Source organism: Desmodus rotundus, chromosome 8, assembly GCF_022682495.2.
Source record: "Desmodus rotundus isolate HL8 chromosome 8, HLdesRot8A.1, whole genome shotgun sequence".
Lineage (NCBI taxonomy): Eukaryota > Metazoa > Chordata > Mammalia > Chiroptera > Phyllostomidae > Desmodus > Desmodus rotundus.
Genome location: NC_071394.1, coordinates 129,979,381 through 130,007,318, shown reverse-complemented (window position 1 = coordinate 130,007,318; position 27,938 = coordinate 129,979,381). Strand labels below are relative to the sequence as shown.

General features: G+C 47.5%; 2 protein-coding genes across 5 annotated transcripts; one reads left to right on the top strand and one right to left on the bottom strand.

Moving 5' to 3' along the window:
* Nucleotides 1-370: 370 nt before the first annotated feature.
* On the bottom strand, nt 371-11,053 carry FBXW12 (F-box and WD repeat domain containing 12). Its single transcript, XM_053929269.1, has 10 exons — nt 10,964-11,053; nt 10,361-10,398; nt 10,014-10,174; nt 9,070-9,188; nt 4,854-5,063; nt 4,177-4,383; nt 3,176-3,386; nt 2,458-2,636; nt 2,243-2,376; nt 371-512 (listed from the first exon to the last, which is right to left on the bottom strand). Exons 1-10 carry the CDS (start codon nt 11,051-11,053, stop codon nt 371-373), a joined length of 1,491 nt encoding a protein of 496 aa, XP_053785244.1.
* Nucleotides 11,054-17,755: 6,702 nt separating this feature from the next.
* Nucleotides 17,756-26,123, top strand: SPINK8 (serine peptidase inhibitor Kazal type 8 (putative)). Of its 4 annotated transcripts, none has more exons than XM_045199914.2 (4): nt 17,756-17,795; nt 21,468-21,547; nt 24,442-24,488; nt 25,639-26,123. In XM_045199914.2, the coding sequence occupies exons 2-4, from the start codon at nt 21,481-21,483 to the stop codon at nt 25,762-25,764; spliced, it is 240 nt and encodes a 79-aa protein (XP_045055849.2). In that variant the 5' UTR covers nt 17,756-17,795; nt 21,468-21,480; the 3' UTR covers nt 25,765-26,123. The 4 variants fall into 4 exon arrangements, with proteins under 4 accessions (XP_045055849.2, XP_045055848.2, XP_045055847.2 ...); XM_045199913.3 differs by lacking the exon at nt 17,756-17,795 and adding an exon at nt 18,828-18,895; XM_045199912.2 differs by lacking the exon at nt 17,756-17,795 and adding an exon at nt 20,273-20,523.
* Nucleotides 26,124-27,938: the final 1,815 nt, after the last annotated feature.

Here is a 27,938-nt window from a genome sequence, read left to right as displayed (position 1 = left end):
TGTATAGTTTATTTTTGGTTGTTTACAATTGATAACTCTGTCTGATACAGATGCCTTTTAAACCAGCCTCCAACTAAATTCATACTTTGCCCCATAAGATACTTCCCTTGAATTGTTTGGAGTTGTATATTTGTGTGGCCATTCATATTTCACTGCCTTAGTATTCTACACTCTCCCAGATGGCAGGGACAAAGGATACGTTTCTCCACCCTCTACCTTCAATAGTGTGTGATCTGTAGTGTAGTGTCTGTTACATTGATTCATTATAGGTAAATTGCTGCTTTTTTTTTTCTTTCTAGTATCACTGACATAACCATTCTGGGTTTGCACACAGGACTCTCTTTACTACAGCGATGCCAGGTTAATTGCATTAGACTCCGTAGCACATATTCAAAGAATACATCACCAGAGTGCTGGATTCGCGATTCCTTGACACCACACACACTATGCTCGCTTTATCGCATATGGCTCTGGAGACATAGCTGCCAACAGAAAACAGCATCATCAGTGGGCAGAGGGAGAGCAGTTAGACCCATGTGGACGCTATTGACTGTGAACCTGGCAAAGGCATAAATCTGTGTCCCAAGTCAACTGGTCCTGGGATCACAGAAATTGCTTTCAGACTCAGTTTTGAGTAACTGTGGAGGCCTGCCAAAGTTACGCGGATTATCATTTGCAGGAGTAGCAATCCCTACAAATATGGTCAAGTTTTTTAATGATTATTTTATTCATTAAGGTTCATTAATATGGCCAGTTTTTAACAAAGGTGTAATGGCAAGTCCATGGAGGAAGAATAGGGTTTTTCCCCCCAACAAATAGTATTGAATAATTGAATATCCATATTAAAAAAAATAAATTTGGTGGTGGTAGAAATACTGTGGTTTGATTGTGCTTCTGATACAGGTCTTCATAGTTTTGTCAAAACTCAAAACTGTGTGTGGGACAGCCGGATTCTATTTGGCAAAGACATAAGATTTCCCTGCTTTGTGAAAAAATTGTCAGATGGATAAAAGACAAAGCTATGCAGTAGGGGACACCCTGTATGAAAGGGAAGTTAAAATTATTGAAAAGAAATAAGTATTTCTGATTTGGAACAGGCTAAGATTTATTAGATATGATAGCAAGAAATAGGAAAGCAAATTTGCTAAGCATAATTCTATATTATATACATTTAATTAAAATATTTTTGCCTCTAAAACACTGGAAATAACACATCTGAACATAGCAATTTTACTCACTTTCCTTTTTTAAAAATTAAAACAATTTTTAAAACTAATTGGTTCGAGAGAGAGATTGTATGTGCCCTGACTGGGGATCAAACCGCAGCCTTGGTGTATTGGGACAATGCTGTAACTTTGACTTCTTAAAAAAAATTTCAGCTCTACAATCCTCCATCATGTGGAGTCATTTAGACCGTGTCTTATGTTGGAGAAGCTAGGTCGTTCCCGGCACGTGGCGGTCACACCTAATGCTGCAGCACACCGCCCGTGTCTGGGCCGCTGGCGGTGCTCCGTCAGGCACATTCCTTTCAGTGGCACGGGCAGGACAAAGGGTACATGTATGCCTGATTAGTGGGATATCTCCCCAAATAAACCTTATAAGGACAAGTAACAATCTAGAAGAAAATACTTGTATATAAAAGACAAGACCTGTGTGTATGGTATGTGAAATATCAAACAAACCAATGTAGATGGTGAGCAATCTAGAAGAAAAATAAGTAAATTAACGATAAAGGCAGTTCGTGAAAGAAAGAAACGACTAATGAACTCGAACAACAGCCTTACAAAAGCCAGCACGTCCAAGGTGCACCGTCTACACTGCTCGTGGGCATGTATGCCGAAGTCTACTGCAGGGGCTGGGACATATTCCGAGAACAAGTAATTCTCCTTCGGGGCGTAAGTTTGTTCATACATATCCTCAAAGAATCTTTTTTTTTTTTTTAAATCCTATTACCCCTTTGTTATTTTGCTAAACGTAGAAATTTAAAATCTTGCCCTCGCTGGTGTAGCCCAGTGGATTGAGTGCGGGCCTGCAAACCAAAAGGTCGCCAGTTCAATTCCCAGTCAGGGCACATGCCTGCGTTGCAGGCTGGGTCCCTAATAGGGGGTGTGCTACAGGCAACCACACATTGATGTTTCTCTCCCTCTCTTTCTCCTTCCCTTCCACTCTCTCTAAAAATAAATAAATAAAATCTTTTAAAAAAAATCTTCAGGAAAAGTTTAAGCCACAAAGCAGGGCTTACCAGCTTGGTGTCTGGTCATGCCTCCTGTGTTCCAGGTAACAACAGCTCTTGAGGTACGGGTGGCGACCTTTGTCCTCCCACATGTACAGATACAGGTAGTTATCCATGGACGTGGTGAGGACATAGAGAGAACCCTTCAAGGGATACCCGGGGTGAGTGGCCTGGAGTTCAAGGCGGAGCAGTGAGCATCGGGGGGAGGAGGAGGGCGTACGTACCACCCACAGGTGACAGATGCTGAGCTGGTGGTCGTGAAACCGCTGCAGCAGGAGGCCGTAGATGGTGAAGAGCAGCAGCTGTGGCCCGCTGTCAAAGACAATCACGTTTCCGTCACTGACTCCCATCCGAGCAGGACTCTCCATGTGAACTGGCAACATGAAGCTTGCGACCTGATGGGCTGTTTTCATGTAAAATGTACGGACACACACACACACACACAGGCGGACTTTGGGTCATTTAATCAGAGCAATATCCGTGCCCTGACTGAGGAAGCATACTCCCTACTTCCAGGGGACGTCTATCCAGTGAGGGAAAGGAAGGGTAGGCCCGTGGCCGGAAGATGCGTGTCACTGCCTGGTGATAGGTGTCGCCACACGGGAAGAGAGGGCTGGGGACAATAAGCAATAGCTCAGGCATCGAGGGCAGGGGCGTGATGGGAATCTCAGCAGTTTTGCCCGCCCTGACTGGTGGGGCTCAGTGGATTGGGCATTGTCCTGCAAACCCATAGGTCACTGGTTTGATACCTGGTCAGAGCACGTGCCTGGGCTGTGGGCTGGGTCCCTGGTGGGGGCAGCCAATTGATGTATCTCTCGTGTAAATAAAAATAAACATGAGGTAGCCCCCAGCTAAGAAATCCCCTGCTCTTGTACACAGATCGACCTATTTACATACTTTGGAGCTTAAAATGAGGGCAGAGAAGCAGGGGGTGTGGCTTACCTTGGATGACAGCCGTGTCCCCGATCATCTCAGATGTTACATCGAAGGTGGTAAACCCTGTCTGTTTGAAAGCGACTCTTTGGAACATGAATGTTACCCTGTTGGCCCTCTTCGGGGCCCAGCAGGCCGCACAGCACCCCGAGACCGGGAGAGACACAGACAGCGGGGTTCTGCGCGCGGCCGGTCTCAGTAGGCACTCTGCCAGAAACACCTGCGGAGAAAGGATCGCTTGCTCGCGCAGTTGGGGAGGGGCGACTCTGGAAAAGCCTCCTCCAAAATCCCCAGCTTGTGTTCAAAGCTTTATTCTGAATCTCAGGAAGGGTTGAGGGGCCACTGCTTGTCACCTATTGTCCTCCCATCCTGCCTGTCACGGTCACCCGTCGAGGAGAGCCCCCAAAGCTTCCTTTCTGGCACGCCGAGAGGTTAGAAAAGCATCTGGCCACAGCGGACGCCGATCAAGTGGCGGGTGGCCAAGGAGATGGGCCCTTCTTGGAGAATGTGTGGAGGGCTACCTGCTCTCGCTGCCGCCTTGCTAGCTCCTGCTGCTGGTGCCCAGCGCCCATGTGCCGTGTCAAGAGGCCTGCTCACATGTCACTCTCTGAGAGTGACATGCAGAGGCTGATGCACTTTCATTTACTTCTGGACTTTGTATTCTCCAGCCAAGGTAGGCAAAGGTAGAGTAAGGAAAACCAAAGCCAACCAGGTTTCCTGAGGTCCTAATTCTCGATATCTGTCTCACCTTCCCCATCTCTTTGGCTGAGTCTGGCTTCCCGAGCAAATTTTCATTAATAAACATTTGTCTTTGCACCGGCTTGCTGTTGCTTTAAAGATCATTGTTTTTTGGCTCTAGGAATGGATTCTGTGTGTTCTGTGGCCTGTGAGAGGAGGGGGCAGCTCGTCCGGCCCTCGCTGAGTCTGCGGTTATACTAGCACCTCCCAACTTCACCTTCCTAACCCCGGTCCCCTCCTCCTGTGGTTCAAGCGCACAGGGCAGCACCCACCTGGGGCAAGACATGCTGATGCGTCGCAGCAGCCAAGACCCATTTCGTGTCCGGAGAGCAGTGCAGAAGGTCGACGCTGTGGTTAAATGCGTTAACTACGGAAACCATCTCTAACCCGGGCACTGCCAGTGTGCAGATGTCACCTTCATAAGTGCCTACCTGGAACCGAAGCACCACCGCCACGTCAATGCAAAGAGATGGGACAGCCTATAGCACAAGGAGGCGGCCTGGGCAGGAGCAGGAGGGGCCGGCAAGGGAGACGCACGTCTCTGACCAGCCTGCCCTGCAAGGTTGCTGGGATGATCCCAAAGAATCAAGGGTTCTAAACCCCAAAGCACTCCAGGATAGTCACTCGTTAGCCCAGTGACCCTACACTGTTTTCTCAGTGTCTCCCCAAACCCATGTCCCTCCCTCCACGGCCCTGTCCAAGTTCATGTACTCCACAATAACGCACACTTGAGAGAAGAAACATACCTACGAAATAACTGAGGAAGACTGTTAGAAGAATTACCAGGGAAATGTACCTGAGGTATAACAAAGGCAAAGACAGTGTCAAGGTCTGTGTGGCCAGCATTCACTGGTAGGCTATGACTCCCGGAGCCGGTGGAAGACATGCCTCAAAGAGAAGGTTGGGATGTGGCAGGAACAGGGCCCCAGCAGCTGCAGGGCTCACTCACCATGAGGAATGGGTCGTCCTTGGTGAGCAAGGCTTCCACAGAGAAGCTGACCCGTGGCATGGTGAGCATAGCCAGAGCGTCCTCATACTGACAGTTCCACACCTTGACTGTTTCCTCTGTGTCCACAGTGAACGCGAGATGCAGCCGCGGGAGGGTCGCCAGGAACTTGATGCTCGATGGCTGCACGGGGCTGGCCCAGATGATGGTGCCCTGGGGAACAAGAGTAACACTATACGTGTGCAAGGAGCTCTTCCCACCCAGGGGGCTCTCGTTCTGCCGGTGCTTATTTGGAAGCCTCTTCCAACTCAGATTCACTTCTTTTTTCTGGGGATAGAATAAGAAAATTCTACTGAACATCTCAGTGATTGCAGGGGTGGTGAACGTAAGAAAGGAATTCTGTGACACAGTCAAAGGCAGGAACTCACGTGGCGAGCGTGAAGGATCACAGTCCCCGGGCACTTTCAGTGCTGCCCCTTACCGAAAGTGGGACGTTCGGCAGGTTCCCTGCCACTGAGGCTTCGTACAGGGCTGGGCTGTTACATTTCCCAACACGTGAAACGAACTTAGGACTCTGCCTAGTACGGAGGAGGAGTGCAAGGGGCATCAGCTTTCAGGACAATTGTTATTCTGTCATCAACCTTGTACACTGCAAACAAGACAGAAGAAAGCGTTCCCCTTCTAGACTTTTCTTTAGTCTCATTACGATCGTAAAATATACCAACACAAAGAACATAATTAAGTTTAATAAGTTATTACAAAGTGATCAGTATAACTCCTCTGCCCTCCTAAAGCCCCTTTGTGCTTGTTTCATTTACTACGCCCTGTGTCTCCCCCAGACAGAATCGCGATTTTGATTCCTGACTCTAAACAGGTTGCCTGTGTCGTGTTTTCTATCGCCGTGCAATAAGGCACCCCTAAACTGGGTGGCTTCAAACAGCAACCCACTTTCACCGCACAGTCTCTTCGTTAGAGGTTCGGGTGTAGCTCGGCTGGTAGCTCTGGGTCAGGGTCTCTTACGAGGTGGAAGCCAAGGTCTGCTTTCAAGATGACTCACTCCCTCGGTTGGCAAGCGGGTGCTGGCTGCGAGCAGGGGTCCTCGGCTTGGACCTCTCTCTGGGCTCCTCGCTGTCCTGTTCTCATAACATTGTGGGTGGCTTTCTAAGAGCCAATGACTCAAAAGAGAGGACGTGTCTTTTATGACATAACCTCAGAAATCACACGCCATCATGTGCCCAATATCCCACTGCTTACAAGGGGGTCAGCCTCCTTCCACAGGGCACAGACCACCGACGATCATTGAGATGATCATTGAGACCGCAGGACGAGGAATATTAAGGGCCATCTCGGAGGCTGGCTAAGACAGTCAGCCCTGTAGCCCCTAAAGTTCGTGTCCCTCCCACATGCAAAAGACACTCGCCACCTCCCAGGGCCCTCAGCTCTCTCAGACCATTACTGCCTCATCTCAGAATCTTAACGGGAATGTCCAACCTTTTGGTGTCTCTGGGCCACACTGGAAGAAGAGGAGTTGTCTTGGGCCACACATTAAATGCATTGCAACACGTAATCACAAAAAAATCTCAATGTTTTAAGTAAGTTTACGATTTTGTGTCAGGCCGCATTCCCAGCCAGCCGGGGCTGTGTGTGGCCATGGGTTGGACACCCCTGAAAGGAACTCTGTTGCGTTAGGTTCAGGTACAGAGGAGGCGCTTTAGATTCAGTTCATCTTGATGTGAAAATCTTAAAACTAAATATACAAGTTGCTCCCAACCTGCCCCAAATGCAAGGGTAGGGCAGGGCTGCATTATAGGCACTCTCGGCCCTCAAGGAGGAAATGGAAAACGGGAGGGGGGGCAATGAGGAGTCGCTGCTACAGCAAAAAACTGAAGCCCAGCCGAGAACGCCCAGCAGTTTGCTGATTAGGGTTCGAGACCTGAGAGGGGTTCTTCATGACTGTCGGTCGGCTCCAGGCTCCAGGCTCCTGGTTCTGTTTCTGAGACACCCTTCCCTTTCCGTGTACAGTGGCCCAGTTTTGCAGCTGAGCAGTTTTGCTGCCTGCTTCTTGCCTGCAAAAGTTCGGGATTCAAAAGTCTCCTTTTTTGGGGGGGGGTCATAGCTCAGCCCCTTTAAACCCGAGCTGGCAGTGTTTCTGCCAGTATAATTCTCTCAAACACTTTGTGGCTCCCCCAAGAACCTTATTGGAGTTTATATCATTAGACAAGAGCTGCACCCCGTAAGTCCTTGACCTAAATCCTTTGATACCTTGGGCTTCTACTGGGGCTGCAGAGGACAATGCCTTAAACTCCTTAGAAGTCCTCAGGCTCTGGCCGGGTGGCTCACTTGGTTGGAGCACCGTCCCCATATACCAAGGTTGCAGGTTCGATCCCCAGTCAGGGCACATACAAGAATCAACCAATGAATGCATAAACATGTGGAACAACAGATTGATGTCTCTCTCTCTTTCCCTCTCTCCCTCCCCTCCTCTCTCTCCCCAAAATCAATAAATACAATTTTTTAAACCCATCAAAAAAAAAAAAAAGGCCCTCTTAAAAGTCCTATTGCTTGTGTGAATAATTCTCTGAAGCACTTCCTTAGATCTTTCTGCGGCCTAAGGAAGAATGTTGGCTTCGACTTTATAATATTGTTGATCGATGTTGCCCTGGGTTGATCTTGCTTAGAATCCATTTCTGAAATTTTAGCATCATTTGTCATCTGCAAAGACTGAATTTTCAAAGCCAGCAATCCTTGGTTCCCTATTGTTTGACAGCCCGTACTTTATCCTCTCCCTCTTCTTGCATTTTACTGGAAGCAGCAAGAGCACGCCAGCCTCCAGCATTCTGCCTGGGAATCTCTTTAGCAAGATCCCTCAATTCATTAGATATGTTTTCTAGTTTTCACATTACCGTGGGTGACAGTGTTGCTACATTTACTGCCACAATGTAGCACGGATCCCCTCCCTCCAGGGTCCAACAAGATTTTTCAGATTTCCCTGTCAGTCCTCATGGGCCGGGCCGCTCTGCACAGCAGGCCAGTAGGTTTTTGCTAAGAGTCTCTTTAAGGCCCAACACTCTCCTCCGAGTCTTCCCAGCTTCTGCCCATTGCCTGGTTCCAAAGCTTCTTCCACATTTTAGGTTTTTGCTACGGCAGCAGCTCACTTACAGGTGCTAAACGCTATGTCTGTTATCTCTTGCTGCGTGACAAATTATGTGGCAGCTTAAAGCATAAACTCTTACCTCACATGGCTTCAGTTGGTCAAAAATTCAAGGGGGGTTAACCACGTGGCTCTGGTTTAGGGTGTCTTGTTAGGCTGCAGTGACGGAGGCTGGGGGTACAATAATCTGAAGGCTCCTCTGGGGCCCGAAGAGTCACCTCCAGGATGGCTCACTCACATGCCTGCAAGTTGGTGCTGGCTGTCGGCAGGAGGCCTGAGCTCTCTGCCTCATGTCCCTGTCCATCGGGCTGCTTGAATGTCCTTGGGGACATGGTGACTGGTTTCCCCCAGAGCAAGTTATCCAAGAGAGTACCCTTCTAATTTCGTTTACCCAGCTTTATTGAGATGTAATTGACATAGAACATTATGTAAGTTTAATGTAAGAGTACCCTTCTAGAATTTTATCTCATTGTTTTCCTGCCACCTCATATATTCAGAAAGGAGATTTATCATAGATCAGGAGAGCCTGTGGTACCAAGAGTTGTTACCCAAGTTTTACGGGGAAGAGAGAGAAACTCAAGCAGGGCCAATCAAGATAACACAGTCATTTGGGGTGCACTTGGAATCTCCCAGCTCCCTCTGCAGCATTTCGTGCCCGTGCTGGTCCTGGCTCAGAAGACAAGCTTTGCGTCCCTTGGGGGTGACCTGAGTTAGAGACCACTTCCTGAAAGAGGCAATAAAACAAATGCCAATTGTTGACAGAGACTAAGTAGGTAATGAAGATACACACGGCCAAAAGATCCTTTCTTTCTCAAAGTCATTCCCCCTTACCAGCCAGTTGAAAATCAGTCCTCACACATGTTTATATTGAGAAACACATTCAAAAGCGAATTCTCTATGTATCTATAGTGTAAATGAAAAGGTCACATGTTACCACTTAGAAGGCCTGATTTGAAACTTTGTTTCTATTGTCAATTGAGCATCACTTTCCTCCCAGTGTCTGCTTTACCTCTGGAACCAGAGGGACATAGGTATGCATTACCTGTGCTCCTCATTGGCCAGACTCACCTCCTGCACATCCCAGGCATAAAGCATGCGCTTCGAAGACACTGTGCAAAGGAGTGACCTTTCTTGTCTATCCACTGGTTGGCAACTTTCTGAGAGATAAGCCATATGTCCCAAGATTCCTAAAAGGCAACACAGGTAATACTTGACCACCAGATAGTTGAGGAACGATCCAATCGATAAAGACTCCTGGAAAGATAATTTTAAGTTTTCTTGTAATGTTTATGGAGAACGGGATGGAAACTCGGCTTCAGCGTCATTCAAACATGGGTTTCACTGGCTGTTTGGAAGATGTTGGCCAATGTGTTTTTCCTCCTTAACCTCAGCTTCCACATAAAATGGGGATAAAAAATAACAGGAACTTTGTTTCTGTTATCAATTGTGCATCCCTTTCTGTTCTGAATTTTAAAAGAGATATCAGAAATCGAGTGTCAGAATGGTTACTTGAATGTTTCCTTTTCTTAGAAGTTTTTCTCCTAGGAGGGCTTCTGGGAAGGGAGCCTTGAGGGAAGGGAGCCACAGGCCTGATTTCTTGTGTGAGAAGGTCTCTCTGGCTTTTCCATGCAAAATAGATCATAGGGGGAGGGAAGGAAGCAGGGAGACCAGTCTTTTCATTGTTGTTGATTTTAGAGGGAGAGAAAGGGAGAGGGGGAGGGCGAAGAAGAGGGAGAGAAAGACAGAAACATTGATTTGTTGTTGTCCACTTATTCATGCATTCATTGAGTGATTCTCCTATGTACTCTGACCAGGGATCAAACCCACAACCTTGGCATATAGGGATAGTGCTCTAATCAACTGAGCTACCCAGCCAGGGCCAGTCCTATTAAGTTTTAATTCCCTTTCTCTTCACTGAATGAGAATAACCGCTCCCCCACCCACCACCCCCGCAAATAAAAAGCTATAGTGGATTTCCTAACACAGGCTAATCACGTTGCCCGTCCCCACACCGAGGTTGCCAGTTCCTTCCTTGTAGACAAAGTCCTCCGGCTCTGCTGATGCCATCCGGCGCTCGTGCCTCATTTGGCTGAGGAAGAACTGCTTCCACGTCGGCATGGGCAGGCACCAATAGCGGGAGGAGGAGAAGCTCCATTTCCTCAGACACAGGTTTCTGGAACAGGTCACAGTCCCGTCAGGCTGCCCACTTCCTTGGCACCACAGGTACAACACGGGGACCCTCTGCTCCCTGCCACCTTCACTCATGCCTCCCACAGCATGGCCACACTCGGGCCTCGGCACAGACCCCCTGTCCTCTGCTCCCCCGAGACACCTGTCTCCCCCCTCTCCCCTTACTCACCTCCACAGGTGATCGTTCTCTGCAACCTTATTCCAGTACTGAGGAGAGAGAGAGAGCAGCGGGCCATTGGTACCCAAACGTTGGCTCCTCCTTTGCTATCATCCGTTCTGGGTTAACCTGCCCCCATCCTGGCTCTCAGAGCCCTCCCGTCTGGGGCAGCAGGACAGGGTCGCCGCGGAGGCCCGTCCCTGCCAGTACAGGGTGTTCTTGGGGAAGGTCACAGTGGGTTTCCTAGGGTTTGAAATGGGAGCTTCAAGAACCATTTAGCCAGCACAGCTCCTGTACGTGTTTGTCATTTTCATTTGACAAATGGCGAGGCTCCAGAGTGAAGGATGCTAACCCCAAACACTCAGTGGTCCACTGCTATCATGCAGGCTGCTGTTCAAACCTGACCCCCAAGGACGTGGATGGGTGTGTCAGACCTGACCGGGCTGGCCAGGACACGGTAAGCTTAAAAGATGAAGGAAGGCTGCGTGGGGATGACCCTGGGGTAGCCACAGTCCCAAGACTGAGGGAGAGCAGCCAGAGGGAGAGCCTCGTGCCAGCGCTTGAGGCGGACGAGTGTGGTCAATTCAGATGGAGCAGCGGAGCGGGAACATTTACCTTGTTCACCTGGCCAACCTGCAGCAAGCTGAATGCATCCAGGAAGGAGAAGATTCTCAGCAGCGGTATTTCAGGCAGTTGGAGCTCCATCCTACATGGCCCCAGCCCACATCCACTTTCCTTTCTCCTCTACAGGGTGCTCTCAATTTAAAGGGTTGGCCCAAGTCTGCTGCACTTGGGAGGATTCCCACCTACAGCCCATCTGACCCCAGGAGAAACAGGCTGCAGGTGGCAGCCCCACTGCCCGGCCTCTGCTGCAGCCTCCCTCCCGGAGCCAGGGCCCCACCGCTGAGGGTGGCCAGCCCTACACTCGCTGGTTAGCGGCCATTGTTTCAATGCTTTTTACAGCACATACGGGATGGCATCCGAGGAACGAGACAGCAACGAGTGGTTCCTGGTTTCCTGCTCTAGCGCCGGCGGGGGTGCCTTCGAGGGGTCTGGAAAAGAAAATTACTCTGACCTTTCAAAGGTATGTTATCCTAGATGCCTGAAGACACACAACAGACAGGCTCACTTAAGGTAGAGACTGTCCTTGGTCAAGGAAGCTGCGCACCTGGATGTGACTACTCGGCATGGTCTGCTTAGTTGGGAATTTGTGTGTCCAGACCGCCCCCTGTGGTTACTTTCGGTCACGGAGTTTGTAAGCCCTGACCTGCGGGCCCCTCCTGAGCTTGTCAGCGTTAGTATGTGGCCCCTTTTTCATTCACAAGCGAGAATATGAGAGACAAAAAGAAAGGCAGAGAGAGAGAGACTCGGAAGCAAAGTGATCCGGGAGCCTGGCCCCGGCTCCTCAGCTCACTGTTCTCAGGTGTTGGGATCCTGGTGGAATGAAAGGAAAACCCTGTCCCACCCACAGGCAGTTGGCCGGTTTGGGGTATCTTTGCCCCATGAGCTCAGAGGGAAACCCACCCACGCAGAACCTTGGGAAGATGCACCGCACATGTCCTCACCTGGCTGGTGCCACCAACGGGGCTCAGGGAGGCCCAAGGAGGGGGACAAAGTAGAGTGAACATTGCATGGGTGGGCAAGGGCAGGTCACTTACCCGCCCACCTGTAGGGCCATCTGGGAGCGTCAAGAAGGCTCAGAGGCCCAGGATCAGCAAGGAGCCCTGCCCCTGCGCAGTCGTGCCCTGGGGAGGCCACACAACCTGTGGGTCTCCTTCCCCTCAGCCCTGTGAGGAATCCAGGGTGGTTTCATGCCAGAAGGGGCCCTGGCAGGACCAGAGCCAGCAAACCCATGGGATGAACACCACTACTACCGCCCTTGCCTTCCCCAAATGCCACCCCGGGAACGTGACTGGGTCCTCCAACTCTGCCTCGCCAAGCCCTGAGCCAGCCCAGCACCCTTCTCCACCCCGTGCTCTACCTGGGCTTGGGAGGAAAGTGCTCTCCCACAGTGACCCTCGCTTTGCAGTGTGGTCACACGGGGGCCGGCAGAGACACGGCAAAGGACAGGCACAGGCGCGGTGGTGGGAGCATGTAGGGACGAGGAATGAGAGAAGAGTCCTGATGGGAGGTCTGGAAAGCTGCCCTGAATAGGGGAATCCTGGGCAGCCTGAGCAGCGGGAAACACCATGTGGCCAGAGGGCTGGGGCGGTGGGTCCCTCCACCACGAGCCTGGTGAGGCACGGAGCTGCTGCGGCCTGAGCAGGAGCGCTGGGAATGGGGAGTGCGGGTCAGGGCCAGGAAGGGAAATGGATCCACAGGTTCCGACAGACACTTCATGCGGAGCTTTGGGGCCACAGAGAGGTGCAGAGAGAGGCTGGCAGGTAGAAGGTGAGAGGGGGAGACAAACCATGGGGATCAGGAACTCAGAAGGAAAACGTGAGTGCTGGGAGATGGGAGGACACTGATTCTGCAAGTGTTGATTTGGAAGATGCATAGAGGCCTGTGAAAGTGAACCCTTTTGAGTGAACTAAACAGCCACGTGTTTGGTGCCCTTGGGTGGGCTCGGAAGGCACGCGGCCCACAGACGTTGAGGTCCTGCCCCGTCAGAGCCACTGTCTCTGGTGAGGGGTGGGCAAACAGAAGGGGGTGTTCAGGTGGCATCTGCCATGCATGCTTGGGCACCCCGTGCAGACCCAGGTGGTGAGGGAGATGACGGGGGCAGAGCCCTGTGGTCTAAGAGGGAAGCTGGGGGCCCGGGACTTTCAGACTGGGGGAGCCTGAAGGAGGCATCTGCCAACCTCTTGAGTCCCCTCTCTTTGTTGCGTCTGCAGATTCGATGTTTTCCTCTTTAGCCCTGACAGACTAGGATGTTTTAGAGGCTTTCCGCCCAACTTCTAGGCCCCCACCAGTGCAGTCTGAGGGACTGGCCTGAGAAGCAGGAGAAGCCAGACCCTGTGCTGAGGTCTCGTCCTCTGCCTCCTCCTCCTCTGCAGCGCTGACCGTCCGAACCCTGGCTCCCTGGCCGTCCACAAATTTCAGTTTGGGCATTTTGTTTTGCTCAGTTTTCAGTCACTTAGCAACAACTCTACCCAAACTGCCCTGTGCCTGAATTTCCAGGCTCCCCTCTGTCATTACAGCCCAAGGTCAACAGGCAAAAAGCAGATAAACAATTTTGGCTCCTCACTCTGGTTCTCTTCCTTCTGGCATCTGCCCACTCAAATCCTCGTTGCCTAGGCAGCTCTCTGATGATGTCATACAGATTTTTTTTTTTAAATCTTATTTCCCTTTTAATCTGTTTTCCCTGGGAGCATGAGTCTCCAATGAGCTGCTCCATCACTAGAGGCGCAGATGCCTGGATTCCTGGGTCAAATGATGCCAGCGTTCCGGCGCCCCCATCCTTCTCTGGCATTGAACACGAGTTTAAGCCTGTTGTCTTCTTCACATCTGTCGTTTGAGGTTTAAAGGCATCTCAGACTTCACATGTGTGAGACAGAGTTCTTTCTGGTCCCACAGATGTATGTCCCTGTGTTCCCACGCATAGTAGGTGGCACTTACATCCATCCTCTTGCTCAGGCCAAAAATCTCAAAGTTTTCTATGTTTCTCTTGACTTGTGATCCTCCTCATCTTTCGTAGCCCCCACACTGCCCCCCCATCTCAGCTCCAATACTGTCTCCACCTTGAGTTTTCTCTAAAATAATACTTCCTGTCAGGTTCCGCTCTTTACGCTGCTGTATTTGTCCTCGTTGCCCTTAAGAGCCCCTGTAATTCAATTGTAAATAAATTAAGTAAATTTATTTGTCTGTTCATTGTCTCTCTCCCTCTATGGAATATAATTTCTTGGATGAAAGAAATCTGTCTCTCTGACTCACTTCTGAATCACAGTCCAGGCTTGTTTCTGGAAACATACAATTTAATTACAACACGATGAACGACGGAATGGAGGAACACACTCTGAGCCCATGAGAATGGCGAGTACTCCGAGCAGCACTGTTACTTTCTGCTGGATACAAGGGCAAGTACAAACGAAACACGACCCTTCCAGTCCCCTGTTGAAAATAAGGGAGCAAATCAATAAGGAAAAGATTTCCTTCCCTTTTCTCAGAGCATTTACTTTAGAAAGCTCATTGTAAATCTTTCTCTATCTCTTTGACATGTGTATAAATCTTTTAAAAAGCTAAAGAAAGCCCTGGCCAGGTGGTTCAGTTGGCCAGAGCGTCTCCTCAATCACCGAAAGGTTGCGGATTTAATCCCCGAGTCCAGCACAAAGGGAGGCAACTGATTGATGTTTCTCCCACATTGGTGATGGTTCTCTCTCTTTCTCCCCCCACCCCCCACCTTCCTCTCTCTCTCAAATCAACTTTAAAAAACGTATCTTCCGGTGAGGATTTTTTTAAAAAACTAAATAAGCCTCTTGTCGGCTTTATGGCCCAGGGATGTCTTTCTGAAGTACCTGGGAGTCACCTCTTTGAAATGCAAACGTCCAGGCAGGCAGCACCCCTAGCCCCCAGTTTTGGTGGGAAGGTAGGGGCCTAACTCCCTTGGGTATCGAGCTCCCAGTAGCAAAACCATTTCCTGTCACAAAGAGAGAACTTTAGCCCCATCTGGCTAGTTCAGCTGGTTAGAGTGTTGTCCCAAATACACCAGGGTTGTGGGTTTGATCCCTGGTCAGGATGCAACCAATGAATGCGTGAATAAGTAGAACAACAAAGTGATGTTCTCTTTCTCTCTCTCTCTCAAATTGATAAATAAAAAAAGAGAGAAAGAGAAGTTTATTTTTTCTTTCTATAAAACCAGTGAACTAACAGAGTCACCCCAGTCTCTTAGTGGATTGCCTGGGATATGCATCACATTCTGGCTTAATGCTTATTCAATAACAAACAGTTGTTTTCTTCTACCTTTGTGGAGAGGTTCTCCGGGTTGGGAGGTTTTGTTTAAAATTATATTTCCCTGGCACTGACAAAGGTAGGAAACAATTACCTCCCTTGAGGGTGCATGAATTGTAGACATTCTGCTTGGGGTGGTGAACACACAGTACAATACACAGACGGTGTATTATAGAACCGCACCCCAGATGGACTTAGGTAGAGCACAGACTTTTAGGGCAGTGAAATTGCTCTGCATGATCCTATATTGGTAGATTCCTGTCGTCATGCATTTGGGGAACCCGCCGAAAATACACCACCAAGAGTGAACTTTAATGTAAACGATGGGCCATGCCGATGTGTCAGTATAGGTCCATCAGTCGTAGCCAATGTTCCTCTCTAGTGGGGGACGGTGTTCAAGGGGGAAGCCATGCTTGTGTAGGGGCAGGAGGTATATGGAAATCTCTGCACTTTCCATTTAATTTTGCTATGAATTTCAAAATGCTCTAAAATAGAAAGTTTTTGAAAAATAAAACCCACGACGAGATACCTCTGCACCCTACTAAAATGGCTGGAATTAATACAACTGAGAACACTGAATAAATAGTGACTAGCTACACAGTCCTCTACCAATGTCTTGTTTCTAAGAGATCAGGTTAGAGTTTTTTCTCCTGGATTCTGAGTATCAGCACATGATGACGTAAAGAATGAGTGATTCTTAACTTTGTCTGTGCAGGCAAAGTTCCGGAGTGTGGCTGGTAATCGTGACCGGGAGAACTCACCACACCAAATGGAAACAAGTTAGTAAGATTACTTATTGTAGTTCATTGAAGCCTGGCCCCCTGCGAGGGAAAGTGCATCTTAGCATCATATTTCCAGTGTCTCTCTCTGAGTCTCGGTTTCTTCATGGGTCAAATGGGTGGTCTGGATGAGGTGACATTTCAGCCGTCTTAGAAGGACTGGCATTCTTGATTCTCAGTGATCAGTATTTGGGGAATTTAATGATTGCTTAATGAAAACATTAAGTTATGGTAACAATTTCATGATTCATGTGAAATTTTATTTAAAACAATATTTTGAAGATATCTACAATACCTGCCGTTTATGATGCCCTGCCTATTCCAGGGTTAGAATTAAATAAATAAAAGTTTTCTTCAGCTCTCTTTAACCTATCCTGCTTACTTTTTAAAAAATTGATTTGAGAGAGAGAGAGAGAGAGAGAAACATTGATCTGTTGTTCTGCCCTATGCTTGTATGCATCCATTCCTGCATGTGCCCTGACCAGGGATCAAACCCCTGGCATAATGGGACAGCGCTCCAACCAACTGAGCAACCAGGGCCCATCCTGGCTACTTTCTTGCAGTTTAATAAGCAAAGGCAGGTCTTGACTTTCTGACTCATGGGAAAAAACAGTCAGGCAGCACTGACTAAACTGCCTGAAAACTGAGCCCCAGGCAAGCCCTGTCCTTCCTTCGTAGCTTCTACCCGGTTGCTTCGGCAGGCGGATGAAATGGAAAATGCGATGAGAACCATCTTAAAAGCATCTTACAGGTTTTGACAAACACATGAGGCTCCAATGGAGCGAGGGTCTAATCTGTGGGGGACGGGGTGAGGACGAAGGACGATTGGAACACGTGGCGGAGCGGTAAAAATCAACCCATGTCTCCTCCACCGTGACCGTGGCTCACCTACAAATCACCGAACTCTTGGTCCCCATTTCAAACCTTGGGAGAGGAAGCCTGGAAGGGTAGTGACAAGACGGTACCTGCCCCTTCACGGAGTTTCCTCTCTTGTCTCCTGGAGGAAATGAACACAGAGCAAGCAAAGGAATGCATCCCTAAATTTTTCATGGGGGTCACGGAAGTAGAGATGGATAAAGCAGGGTAGGGACTGGAAGGGTGGAAGAATCGTGCATCGAGTCAGGGAGAGTCACGCTGAGAGGCTAACTCAGAAGAGAATAAGCCAGGAACTCAATTATTTTAACTATTTAAATTTACGATGAAGAACTTTACATGTCACTTCAAAAATATTGTAAGTGGGCACCAAATTCAGAGAGATTGAAAGCGACACTTTGAAGACTACCATGTACCCCTGGCTGGTGTGGCTCAGTGGATTGAGTATCGACCTGCAAACTGAAAGGTCGCTGGTTCGATTCCCAGTCAGGGCATGTGCCTGGGTTTTGGGCCAGGTCCCCAGTGTGGGGGGAGCACGTGAGAGGCAACTACACACTGATGTTTCTCTCCCTTTCTTTCTCCCTCCCTTTTCCTCTCTCTAAAAATAAATAAATAAAATCTAAAAAAAAAAAAAAAAGACTATCACGTAGTTTTGATCAGAGCTGAGAAAGTACACTGACTGCTCAGAACTAGACCTCATGTCCCCAGTTAAGACCACTCAGGACTGGGACCTGAATTTATGTCACCCAATAACCTCTGAAGTTTCCCTTTAAAGGAAGGTGGTGTTTTGAGGGACTTTTTGTTCCAAGTGGTAGAAAGAGGGAGGGACCATTTAAGGGAATCAGCACTCCATCCTAAAATTCTTCAACTCTACTAAACCAAACTGAGCTTGGCAGATTCCGTAGAAGGTAAGTTTCTTCTTTAAGATTCTGTGAGTCCTCACACCACACACACAGGGCAGCACGCAGGGACGCCAGCTGGCCTGGGCTGTGGGCAGTGGCCCTGGGCCAGCGGCAGGACTCTGGCTGCCCTCGGAGAACGATTCCTGGTCTGCTCTCACTCCGCAGTGTCATTAGCATGTCTGCCCACCACCAACGGGCCCTGACCCTGACCTCCTTTCTACCGCAGGCCAGGCGGGCTCACTGCAGGCCTCCGAGGAGTCCATGACTACCAGGTGTGACTGCTTAGAACGAACACCTTTTGGGAACCAAAACTCAGTGTGAGCAGCTGAGACAGAACCAACAGAACCTCGCCCCTCAGCTGTTCCACACAGCTGGAGGGAGCGGTCCTCCCTCACCCTGAGCAGCCTGGCGGGTCCTTTCGTACCACCCAGACCTCAGGAGCTCTGGGACTGGGGTCTAAGTGGGGCCCCTCAAGGGTGGCCTGCCAGCACTGTTCTTGCCCCACACCCAGGACTGATGCACCCAGAGAGAAGGAAGGGGCCAAGGCCAGAGTGCCCACCTTGCAGCCTCTGGCGGAGCTGCCACCTCCCGGAGGCACAGGTGGGTTCTCCCAAGGCTTCCTGAATTGAGGGTGACCCACTAGTGCACTCAGGAGTCATGTCCCAACGTGCCAGGGCAGGGACATGTCTGTGAACAAGTTGCTTCATCATCACTGCAGGACATGAACCGGGCAACCCACTGCGGGGTACTTTGTGACCTACCGGCTCCCTAAGTACCAGCCATCCCTCCTTCTCTACTCTGGGGTCTCTGCAGCGTGGAGTGCCTGGCCCCTCTGCAGCAGCCGGGCAGGCAGGAGGGGACATGCCCATGCTGTACCCTTTCCCGGTAGCCAGAGCTGCAGGCTACTTAATTTGGCATTTGTCTCTTTGCACTCTTTTTCGTAAACACAGCTCCACACTATTTAAGCTTCACACTCCAAAGCCTGGACTCACCCTCTTCTGAGGGTTGAATGACCAGGGATAGCAGGGTGGGTGGAGGGGATGATGGGAGAAGCAGGGAGCCTGGGCCACGGAGGTGTGCAGTTGGACTCTTTGGGGAGAGTGAAGGTAGGTAAGGGGCACCCTGGATTTTGGGTGCAGTCTGGGGGATCCCCTAGGGCACAGGCAGTGGTGCCCTAGGCTGTCCAGCGCAGGGAGTGGAAGGGGTGCTCCTCTTTGGCTCCCGGCTCTGGGGAAGTTGGCTTTAGTTGGGCCTCCCTGGAACAAACAGGGGCTGCCCAGCACCCAAAAGGGGAAGCGGCCAAGAGGCTGGTGGTGGGTTGGACTGAGACTCCCTGGGGAGGAAGCGAATGCCTCTACTATCTAAAGGTCATCTTGTCTACCTTGGCCTCCAGCCTGCGGGCTGTGACAAATCTGGCCTCTCCTGCCTGACCTCACCTAGCCCTCCCCAGGGGCCAGTGTCCGGAACAGTCCACCTGACAACCATCTGTTTGGGCTGGTTTTAGGAATGGGGAGGGGGTAGCACCTCTCCCCACAGACCTGCTAGCCAGGCACACAATTCAGCCAGGAGAAAACCTCAGTCTGAGGGCGGTACCCTTCTCACCAGAGTGCTTGGGAAGGAACTTGCCCTGCCTACAGCCTGGAAGAGCACTGGGCAGAGGGAACCCAGGCCAGGTCCCCACCCCCTCCCCCACGTCAGGTGCTTTTGTTGTCCACAGTTTTTCACATGGGTAATCCAAGGCACAGAGAAGCCAAGTAACTTGCCCAAGATCACACAGTGGAGACACGAAGGAGCAGAGTTTGGCTTTGGCTCTAGGAAGGACTGAGCAGGACTCAAGAAGGGGTTTGGGGAGGCTGGAGAGGGGAAGGGGATGAAAGGGCGGAGCAGAGTTGGGGGGAGGGGCAGGATAGTTTTTCCCAACCCTCTGATTAGGAGGAGAAGGGGCCCAACCTCGAGGGCTCATGCCCCCACCGAGGGCAGCCCCAGACTGGTGGGGGCAGGTGGGATGGGGTAGCGAGGGGCGCCCAGTCCAGGACACGGGCTGTGGGCCCTGCGTGGAGGGCCAGGACCATGCCCAGTGGAGTGGACACTGTATGTTTAGAGCAAGAGCAGAGAGGACTTTTTGGACACTTCGGGCAGCCTAGTATGGAGTCACCGTCAGCCATGACAGCGAAGTCAAGTGCTGTGTCAAGACCAAGCAATGGGGTGTCACATGAACGCCCTTGGGAGGGGCAGGGACACGCAAAGCCACAAGTTGGGATGCTCAGGTAAGGACTTCGTCTAGACATTGGAGTATAGTTCCACCCCTTGTGGGCTATAAAAACAGAGCTCTGACCACCGACTCCTGGAACCTGGCTGTACCACGGGTCATGCCGGAGCCCCGTGGGACTCCCACCTTCCGAAGCCGCCATGACCAGGACTTTGCGCCCACACGCTGGCTCTGCTGGCTTTTATCACTAAGCTTCCCCTCTTTGTGTGTAACCTGCGTGTGACTCTTGGCTTGTTGGGAAGGTCTCCCCTAATACACCTGCAGATGTGGCACCCTCCAGTATTGTGTAAATATCTGAAGCAATCCCGGGATACAATCGTTGCAAGAGAGAGAAAAATGGAGGAACTCAGAAACTGGGCATAACGTCTGGGTAGGCTTGGGTTTGGCAAGGACAACGAGGCTTTGGCGTGGAAGCGGACGGTGCAAACCACCCTCGGAAAACTGAGACGGGAACTCCAGGATCAGGTATGACAGACACAACCTGGAGTCGGAAAGGACAGGTTCAAGTTGTGTCAACAGTTCCCAGCTTTAAAGGTCACTCTCTTCCACTGCCAGGCATACTGACCTTGAAAAGACACTACGTCCCACTCCCTTCCCACACACAGTGTCGTTTCTTTACCAGCAAACTGAAAATAAAAAATCTTGCCCAGCCAGTCTCTCAGAAAAACTGTAGGAGTCACAGCAGGTAAAGTGGCCTTATTAATTTGAAAACTTTTGAGTAGGAAAAAAGTTATATTATTTATTATTTGGTTTTACTCAGGGGAGGTCTTGGGCAAAAATTACCTGGATACAGAATTTGCCTGGAAATGTATGGAAAAATGTATAGAAGCCTGCAGATAATGCCAATCAACTTGTATGGTAGCATATTTAATAATGCAAGTAAGCTGTTGATAAACACTATGGTTTTCATTTCAACAATGTCGTTAGTTACTAGATACTAACACCCAAGTAATAATGTACGGAAGATTGGGGATATGGGAGTGTCTGGTGCTCTTACCCTTCCTGTTTCTTACTGTCTGGTGACCTAACCTGTGTCACCAACCTTTCTAGTGACTGCCCTTCCTCCTTCAGAGATAAATATCAACTTTTACACCTTTGATTGAAAATTTTTTGGTGCTTATTCTTTATCAAAAGATCCCTTGAAGATATTCTTTACAACCTCTTTTTTCCGGCTTCTTCTAAAATTCTATTTTTGAGCTCCTTTTTTCTAATGTTTAATTATTCTAAGCAAATGATTAGAATAATCATTTAATTTCACCAAACACCATCCATTCCAAGTAACTTGAGGAAAGAACAAACTTGAAGAAGTATTTCAACTTAATTTTTTGATCAATGAGGGGTCTCTGTGAGAATTTGTTCTTCATGGAGAGTTTTCTGTCCTACCGTCAAAAGCTGCATTATTCCCACAGCTCATCTGCTACCATGAAGGGGACCGTCTTGGACACCGTCCTCGTCCTGGCCATCTCCGCATGGGCTGCCTTTGCGGTTGGTGAGTTCCGTGTCCTTCCTCTGCCCACATTCTCTGCAGTATATGCAGGATCATGGGGAAATTAGAGGTAGAAGTGGAAGTGCCATTCAGCTTTATTTAACCCCAATTCCTTATGTTACAGATGTAGAAACTGAAGCCAAAAAAAAAAAAAAAAAAGGAGAAGAAGAAGGGGAGAAGGAATAGAGCTATACAGGAATAGCATTTCTAAATGTCACTTGAATTAAAATAGTATAGATGTGAGATACATTCCAGTAAGATATGTATGGTAAACCATATGCAAATACTAAAATACTCAGGAAAGATTATTATGGGAATTACAAGGTTATACTAGGTTATATTCACGTAATGCAGCAAAGGAGGCATTGGGAAGCGAAAGGATATGGGGCATGCAGAAAACAAAGTAAAATGCCAGATGTAAATCTAACTGTATCATAAAAGCCTTCAATGTGAGTGAATTCCACAATCTGATCAAAAGGGAGAAATTGTGGGACTAAATTCAAAAAACAAGATCCAACTACATACTGTCTGCAGGAAGTAAACGTTTTTGGCGGAAATGGAAAAGCCGACCCTAAACTTCATATGGAAATGCAAAAGACTGGGGTTGCCAAAACAATCTTGAAAAAGAACAAAAATGTGGAAAGTGCTCCTGCTTCCAACTGCAGAGCTTCCTACAAAGGTGCAGACATCAGGACGGGGTGGAGCTAGCATGAGGATGGAAATACAGGTCAGCGGAATAGCACTGAGAACCTAGAAAGAGAAAGACCTTACCCGGAGGGTGGACTGATTTTGACAAGGTTCCCAAACAATTTGATGGTGAATTCTTTTCAACAAATGCTGCTGGGCCAACTGGATACCCACATGCAAAAGAATGAGCATGGACCCTTTCCTCACGTCAGAGACAAAAATTAACTCCAAATGCATCGCAGAACTGAATGTAAGGGGTAAAATTATAAAACTATAAGAAAATATGAGTGAATTTTTATGACCTTAAGCGAGGCAAAGCCTTATTAAATAGGATAACAAAGGCAAAAGGAAAAAAGAAAAATAGATAAATTGGACTTCATCAACATTAAAAATCTTAGTGATTCAAATGATGCCAATAAAGATAACAATGAAGTGATAAGACTCCCCAGAGAATGGGTGAAATTGTTTGTAAAGCACGTATCCGACAATGAACTAGTATCCAATATATATGAAGAACTCTTACAGCTCAATAATAAAATGACTTAACATAGTCTATTCTTTTTAAAAAGGCCAAGTACCTGAACAGACATTTCTCCAAAGAAGATACACAAATGGCCAATGAGCACATGAAAAGATGTCCAGCCTCACTCCCCGATCACTAGGGAAACACATATCAAAACCACAATGAGATACCACTTCATACCCATTAGGAGGTCTTTAATCAAAAAGAAATAATAACAAATGTTAGCAGAAATGCTAGGAAATTGGAACCTCCATACATTGCTGTCGGGAATGTAAAATAGAGCAGCTGCTTTGGGAAATGTTCTTCAAAAGGTCACCGCACGACCCAGCGATTCCACTCGTAGGTCCGTGCCCAAGGGAAAGGGAAACACACGGCCGCACCGGAACACGGCGTGAACGTTCACAGCGGCCCTGCTCATAGTAGCCAAAGAGGGAAAACAGTAAACGGTCCACCCACCGATGAGTGAATACATAAAATGTGGTATGTGCATACAACAAAATATTATTTACTTGTAAAAGGGAATGAAGAACTGATGCATGTTATATCATGGATAGACCTTTAAAACACGATGCTAAGTGAAAGAAGACAACACTAAAGACTACATATTATATGATTGCGCTTACATAAAGTTTCCCGAAAGGACAGAAAGTAAACTAGGGGTAGTCTGGGGAGGAGAAAGGGGGCGGGTGTTGAGGAAGGAATGAGAGGTGGCTGCCGATGGGCACGGGGTTTCTTTTTGGAGTTGCAAATGTTCTAAAATTGATCGTGGTGTTGGCTGCACAACTCTGACTTCCATAAAAACCATTGAACCATGCACTTTAAATACATGAATTCTGCGTGATGCAAATTTTATCTTAAGAAAATTGATATACAGGGGTAGATGAAGTAGGTGTACAGTTGTGAGTATATGAAACAGTTTATTCTTGTATTGTTTATTAATTATTGTATCTTTATTTGTGTGATGACGGTAAGCCTACTTTTGCCCACCCTGGTCTAGAGCTGATATGTTATATTTATATATTATAATAATTATATTAGATAATTATAATATATACTATAATATATTATGTGTAATAAAATGTTATATGAATAATTGCAAAGACTGCTTTGCATTCAGAATATGTAAGTTTCTGGGTTTTTAAAAGATTTTATTTATTTTTAGAGGGGAAGGGAAGGAAAAAGAGAGGGAGGGAAACATCAATGTGTGGTTGTCTCTCACACGCCCCCTGCTGGGGACCTGGCCCACAACCCAGGCATGTACCCTGACTGGGAATTGAACCAGTGACTCTTTGGTTCACAGACCCACGCTCAATCCACTGAGCCACACCAGCCAGGGCAGAATATGTAAGACTTAATGAAACCCAACGTCTTTTAAGATATTTCAATATAATTATTTCATTGTAATTTGTAACTTATAGGGTGTTTTCTAAAAACAGCTGAGGAGGGTTATAGAAGGTGTTATTTGCCTGTGAAGTGGAAGATCTCCATTTTACAGGAGAGAGAGGGGCACAAGCATCCCAACTCTTCCCTTCTTTAGATGGCAGTGTGCATCAGAGAGGAACTTCAGCCTCTTCTGAGGGGACCCAAATCTGCCTGTGTGCCAGCCAGAGTCTCCCCCATCCTAGCTATTTTCCCTGAGGGCAGAAGATAGAGCAGCAACTCTCCTGAAGCTGTTTTTGTCTTCCAGACTTCCCTCTTCCTACAGGCAAAGGGGCGAGCCTCAGAGAGACAAAGGTGAGCTCTGCTTCCTTGCTTCCCCAGAACAGGACTGCGAAGAAGCCCAGTTTCCCGATAGCCCCAGCTCTTCCTTCCAGGAGTTGGGGGCCAGAGGGGCCTTGCATGGGTATAATGCCACCATAAAAGCTGAGTCGTCAACTATATGTGGCACATTTTATAGGTTTCTGAGCCCTCTTCCCATTCATGGTCCCCGTTGGTTCATACAACCCCCTTGGGGGATAGGAGGCTAGTATTGTGCATCGTTAAATGGATGATGAAGTCATGGCTGAAATTCAGGCCTGTCTTGTGCTACCGTGGACGTTCGGCGGGGAAACATTAAGACACACATCCTGTCTCCCACGCACCAAAGTCCCACAATGCATCCACTTTGTCCCCTTCCTTCCACATCCCAACTCTGCTGTGGCAAGCTGGAGCCCCCTGCTGTCAGAAGCACCGCTCACAAGTCACTCAGCAATGTCCGGAAGGAAAGTCTAACCTGGAAAGACATTTTCTCCTCTGTAAGCTCACACTCGCAATCTGCGGTTGGTAGGACAGGGATTTTTATCCTAAGGAATTTATAGCTCATACTGGGAAGTCCGCAGATTATATATTATGTTACAATACATTATATTGTATTATATTACCGGATTTTGCTGTGTATAATGATGCCAACTCACATTTTTGGCCCAAACTTTCCAGGAAAAAAATTTTGTTTTTATTTTTCTTTTATTTATTTATTTATTTATTTATTTATTTATAGATAGATAGATACTTGTTTTTTGTACTATAAAGGAATTTTAGCATTTATTTTTGAACATATTATGGTACAAGAAATTTTATGTAACAAATAATTACAAAACACAAGAACAGAGATACAAAGGATTCAGGTACTACCCATGTAAACTGCACATCCTTATTTTTCCCTCAAAAATTTGGGCAAAACAGTGCACATTATACACAGAAAATATGGGTATGTTATATTATATTAAAATGTTATATGTAGTTGGTGGTAAATGCCAGGGGTCAAACTCTTATGCTTCTAAGCCTGGTCCCAAACTCCTGGTCTGATGCTCCTTGTCTGCCCCCCCCCCACCTCCAACCACCAGTGGTGACAACCACAGGACCTGGAGGAAGGCATCTGAAGCAGGAATCTGTGTCTCACCTTCAGGTCAAGTGCACCAACAACATCAGTATCTGCTGGTTTGTCTCCTACATCAAGCCAAGCGAACCCATCTGTGGCAGTGACTGGGTCACCTACAACGGTGAATGCCACCTGTGCTTCAGAATTCTGTAAGTCTTCATTTTATTCTCCCCCTTCTCAACTCGGGAGGCTAAAGGGAGCCAACCCAGAAATGACCCCCTGAACATGCGTCCTGCTGGTGAGATCCGTCCTCCAGCGACGACGCCACTATTTGCTCCTCCACGTCTTCCAGGCTTCCCTAGGCTCCCAAAGCGATCCCATTCACACAATGCAGAGACAGAGACCCCCAGGGTGTGGTGTCTGGCCTGGACAGGGTCAGCTGAGAAAAACATATATTTCCCCCATTCATTTGATTGCTATGATATCATTACATAGGTTGATATTTTTAGGTTGAATCACCTGCACTCTTAGGAAAAAATCCCACTTGATCATGGTATGCAATCCTTTTAATACTCTTTTGGCTTCAATTTGCTAGTAGTGAGAATTTTTGCATCATATTTGTAAGGGATGCTTGTCTATAGTTTCCTTTTTCTGAGATGTTTTTGTCTGCCTTTGCTATTGTGGGAATTATGGCTTTGTAGAATGATTTAGGAGTGTTTATTCCTCTTCTATTATTCAGAAACATTTGAGAAAGATTGGTATTAAATCTGCTGAAAATGTTTGTTTAAATTTACTAATGAAGACATCTGATCCTAAGTTTTTCTTTGTGTTTTCTTCCTGATTCAGTCTCCTGATGTAGGTCTATTGATTTTCTGTTTGCTCTTGAATCAGATTAGGTAATTTGTGCATTTCTAGGAGTTTGTCCATTTCATCCAGGTTATCTAACTTATTGACGTACAATTGTTCACAGTGTTCCCTTATAATCATTTTTATTTCTTTAAGGTCACTAGTAATGCCTTAACTTTCATTAAATACGTATTTTAACTTTAATGCACATTCTCTTTCTAATACTCTGTATTTCTACTTAACTATTCAAGATTGTTTTGAATTTTCTGGATTTGATTTAAGGATGAGTATGTTTTATACATTCAACCCCTTTGACAAATAAAGACCTATCTCTATGATATTTTAAAATATTTATTAAATAAGAATTCACTATTAGCAGAATGTTTCCTTCTCAAACTTAGCTAAAGATTACCAAGTAAAACTTAGTCATAACATATCATAGAGCAAAAATAATCATTTTAAAATATAATTTCTTCCAGATATGAAAGGCATAATGTAACTAAGCTGCATGATGGACCATGTGTGAGTAAAGTACTTTTCATTTTTAGGAGTGAACCAAATATAATTAAGCACTCACTGTTGTAGAGTTTTAAATCTTTTGTTATGAAAAATTTCAAGCACACATGAAGTTAAAGGTAATATAATAAACCTCATATGCCTATTATACAGGTTCTACAAAGTGCAGTGTTTGCCACATCTCATTCCTGTTACTTACCTTTGCTGAAATTTACTAACACATATCTCAGACAGCATGTCATTTCCCTCCTACCGACTTCAGGGTGCGTCTCTAACGAGAGAAGACGTTCCCTTACCAAAAATGCTGTTTTACACCTAATTCGTTCCTTGTCATCTTCTAATACATGCTTCATGTTCAGATTTTCCAAGCCATCTCAAAAATAACATCTTCTGGGAAAAGAAATGTATTTTGGCCTGATAATTCAACAGTACAGAACATCTATTCCACCCTTTTCCTTCCCTGCTGCGTCTAATTTCTGGGACATTCACAAAAGACACTAACTGGGAGGTGATTCTGAGGGTGACTGGTCCAGGCCTTGCTCAGCCCTCCCTGCTCTAGCTACTGTGCCTTTGAAGTGAGGGTCACAGGGCCCCAGCAAGAGCTCGGCTGACACCGTAGAGATCATTGTACTGTTCTGAGGCATGGACCTGGGATGGGGACAAATCATTTTGAAAGAGAAAATAAAGAAGATAGCAGGTAAAGCAGATAAAAACACAATTATATAATTTTGTAATAATTTTATGACAGTATCTCCTGATACAGTCTCAATGACAAGTTCACAAGGCTCACAGGATTACAGACCAGTGTGCATATCACACACTTGGAGGTCCACACCTGGAATGCTCTCTACTCCCACTAAAGAGAAATCAAAAGACTTTTTATGATTTGGGGGTCATTGTAATGGGACCTCACAAAATCCCTACTTCTGTCAGATTCCTGTGACCTGGGCTAATTCACAGAAAATCCTGCTGAATCACTTTCTCTTCTGTCTGGGCCACAGCCCTAGTCAAATAAACCTCTGGTC

What these genes read in the sequence shown, in the direction of transcription:
- SPINK8 (XM_045199914.2), top strand. Translation starts at nt 21,481, where the DNA reads ATGAAGGGGACCGTCTTGGACACCGTCCTCGTCCTGGCCATCTCCGCA. An exon ending in ATGGGCTGCCTTTGCGGTTG is followed by an intron (nt 21,548 to 24,441) that starts GTGAGTTCCGTG and finishes TTTGTCTTCCAG; the next exon opens with ACTTCCCTCTTCCTACAGGC. An exon ending in CGAGCCTCAGAGAGACAAAG is followed by an intron (nt 24,489 to 25,638) that starts GTGAGCTCTGCT and finishes TCTCACCTTCAG; the next exon opens with GTCAAGTGCACCAACAACAT.
- FBXW12 (XM_053929269.1), bottom strand. Translation starts at nt 11,053, where the DNA reads ATGGAGCTCCAACTGCCTGAAATACCGCTGCTGAGAATCTTCTCCTTC. An exon ending in GAGAACGATCACCTGTGGAG is followed by an intron (nt 10,175 to 10,360) that starts GTGAGTAAGGGG and finishes GACCTGTTCCAG; the next exon opens with AAACCTGTGTCTGAGGAAAT. An exon ending in CATGACCAGACACCAAGCTG is followed by an intron (nt 513 to 2,242) that starts GTAAGCCCTGCT and finishes GCTCTCCCTCTG; the next exon opens with CCCACTGATGATGCTGTTTT.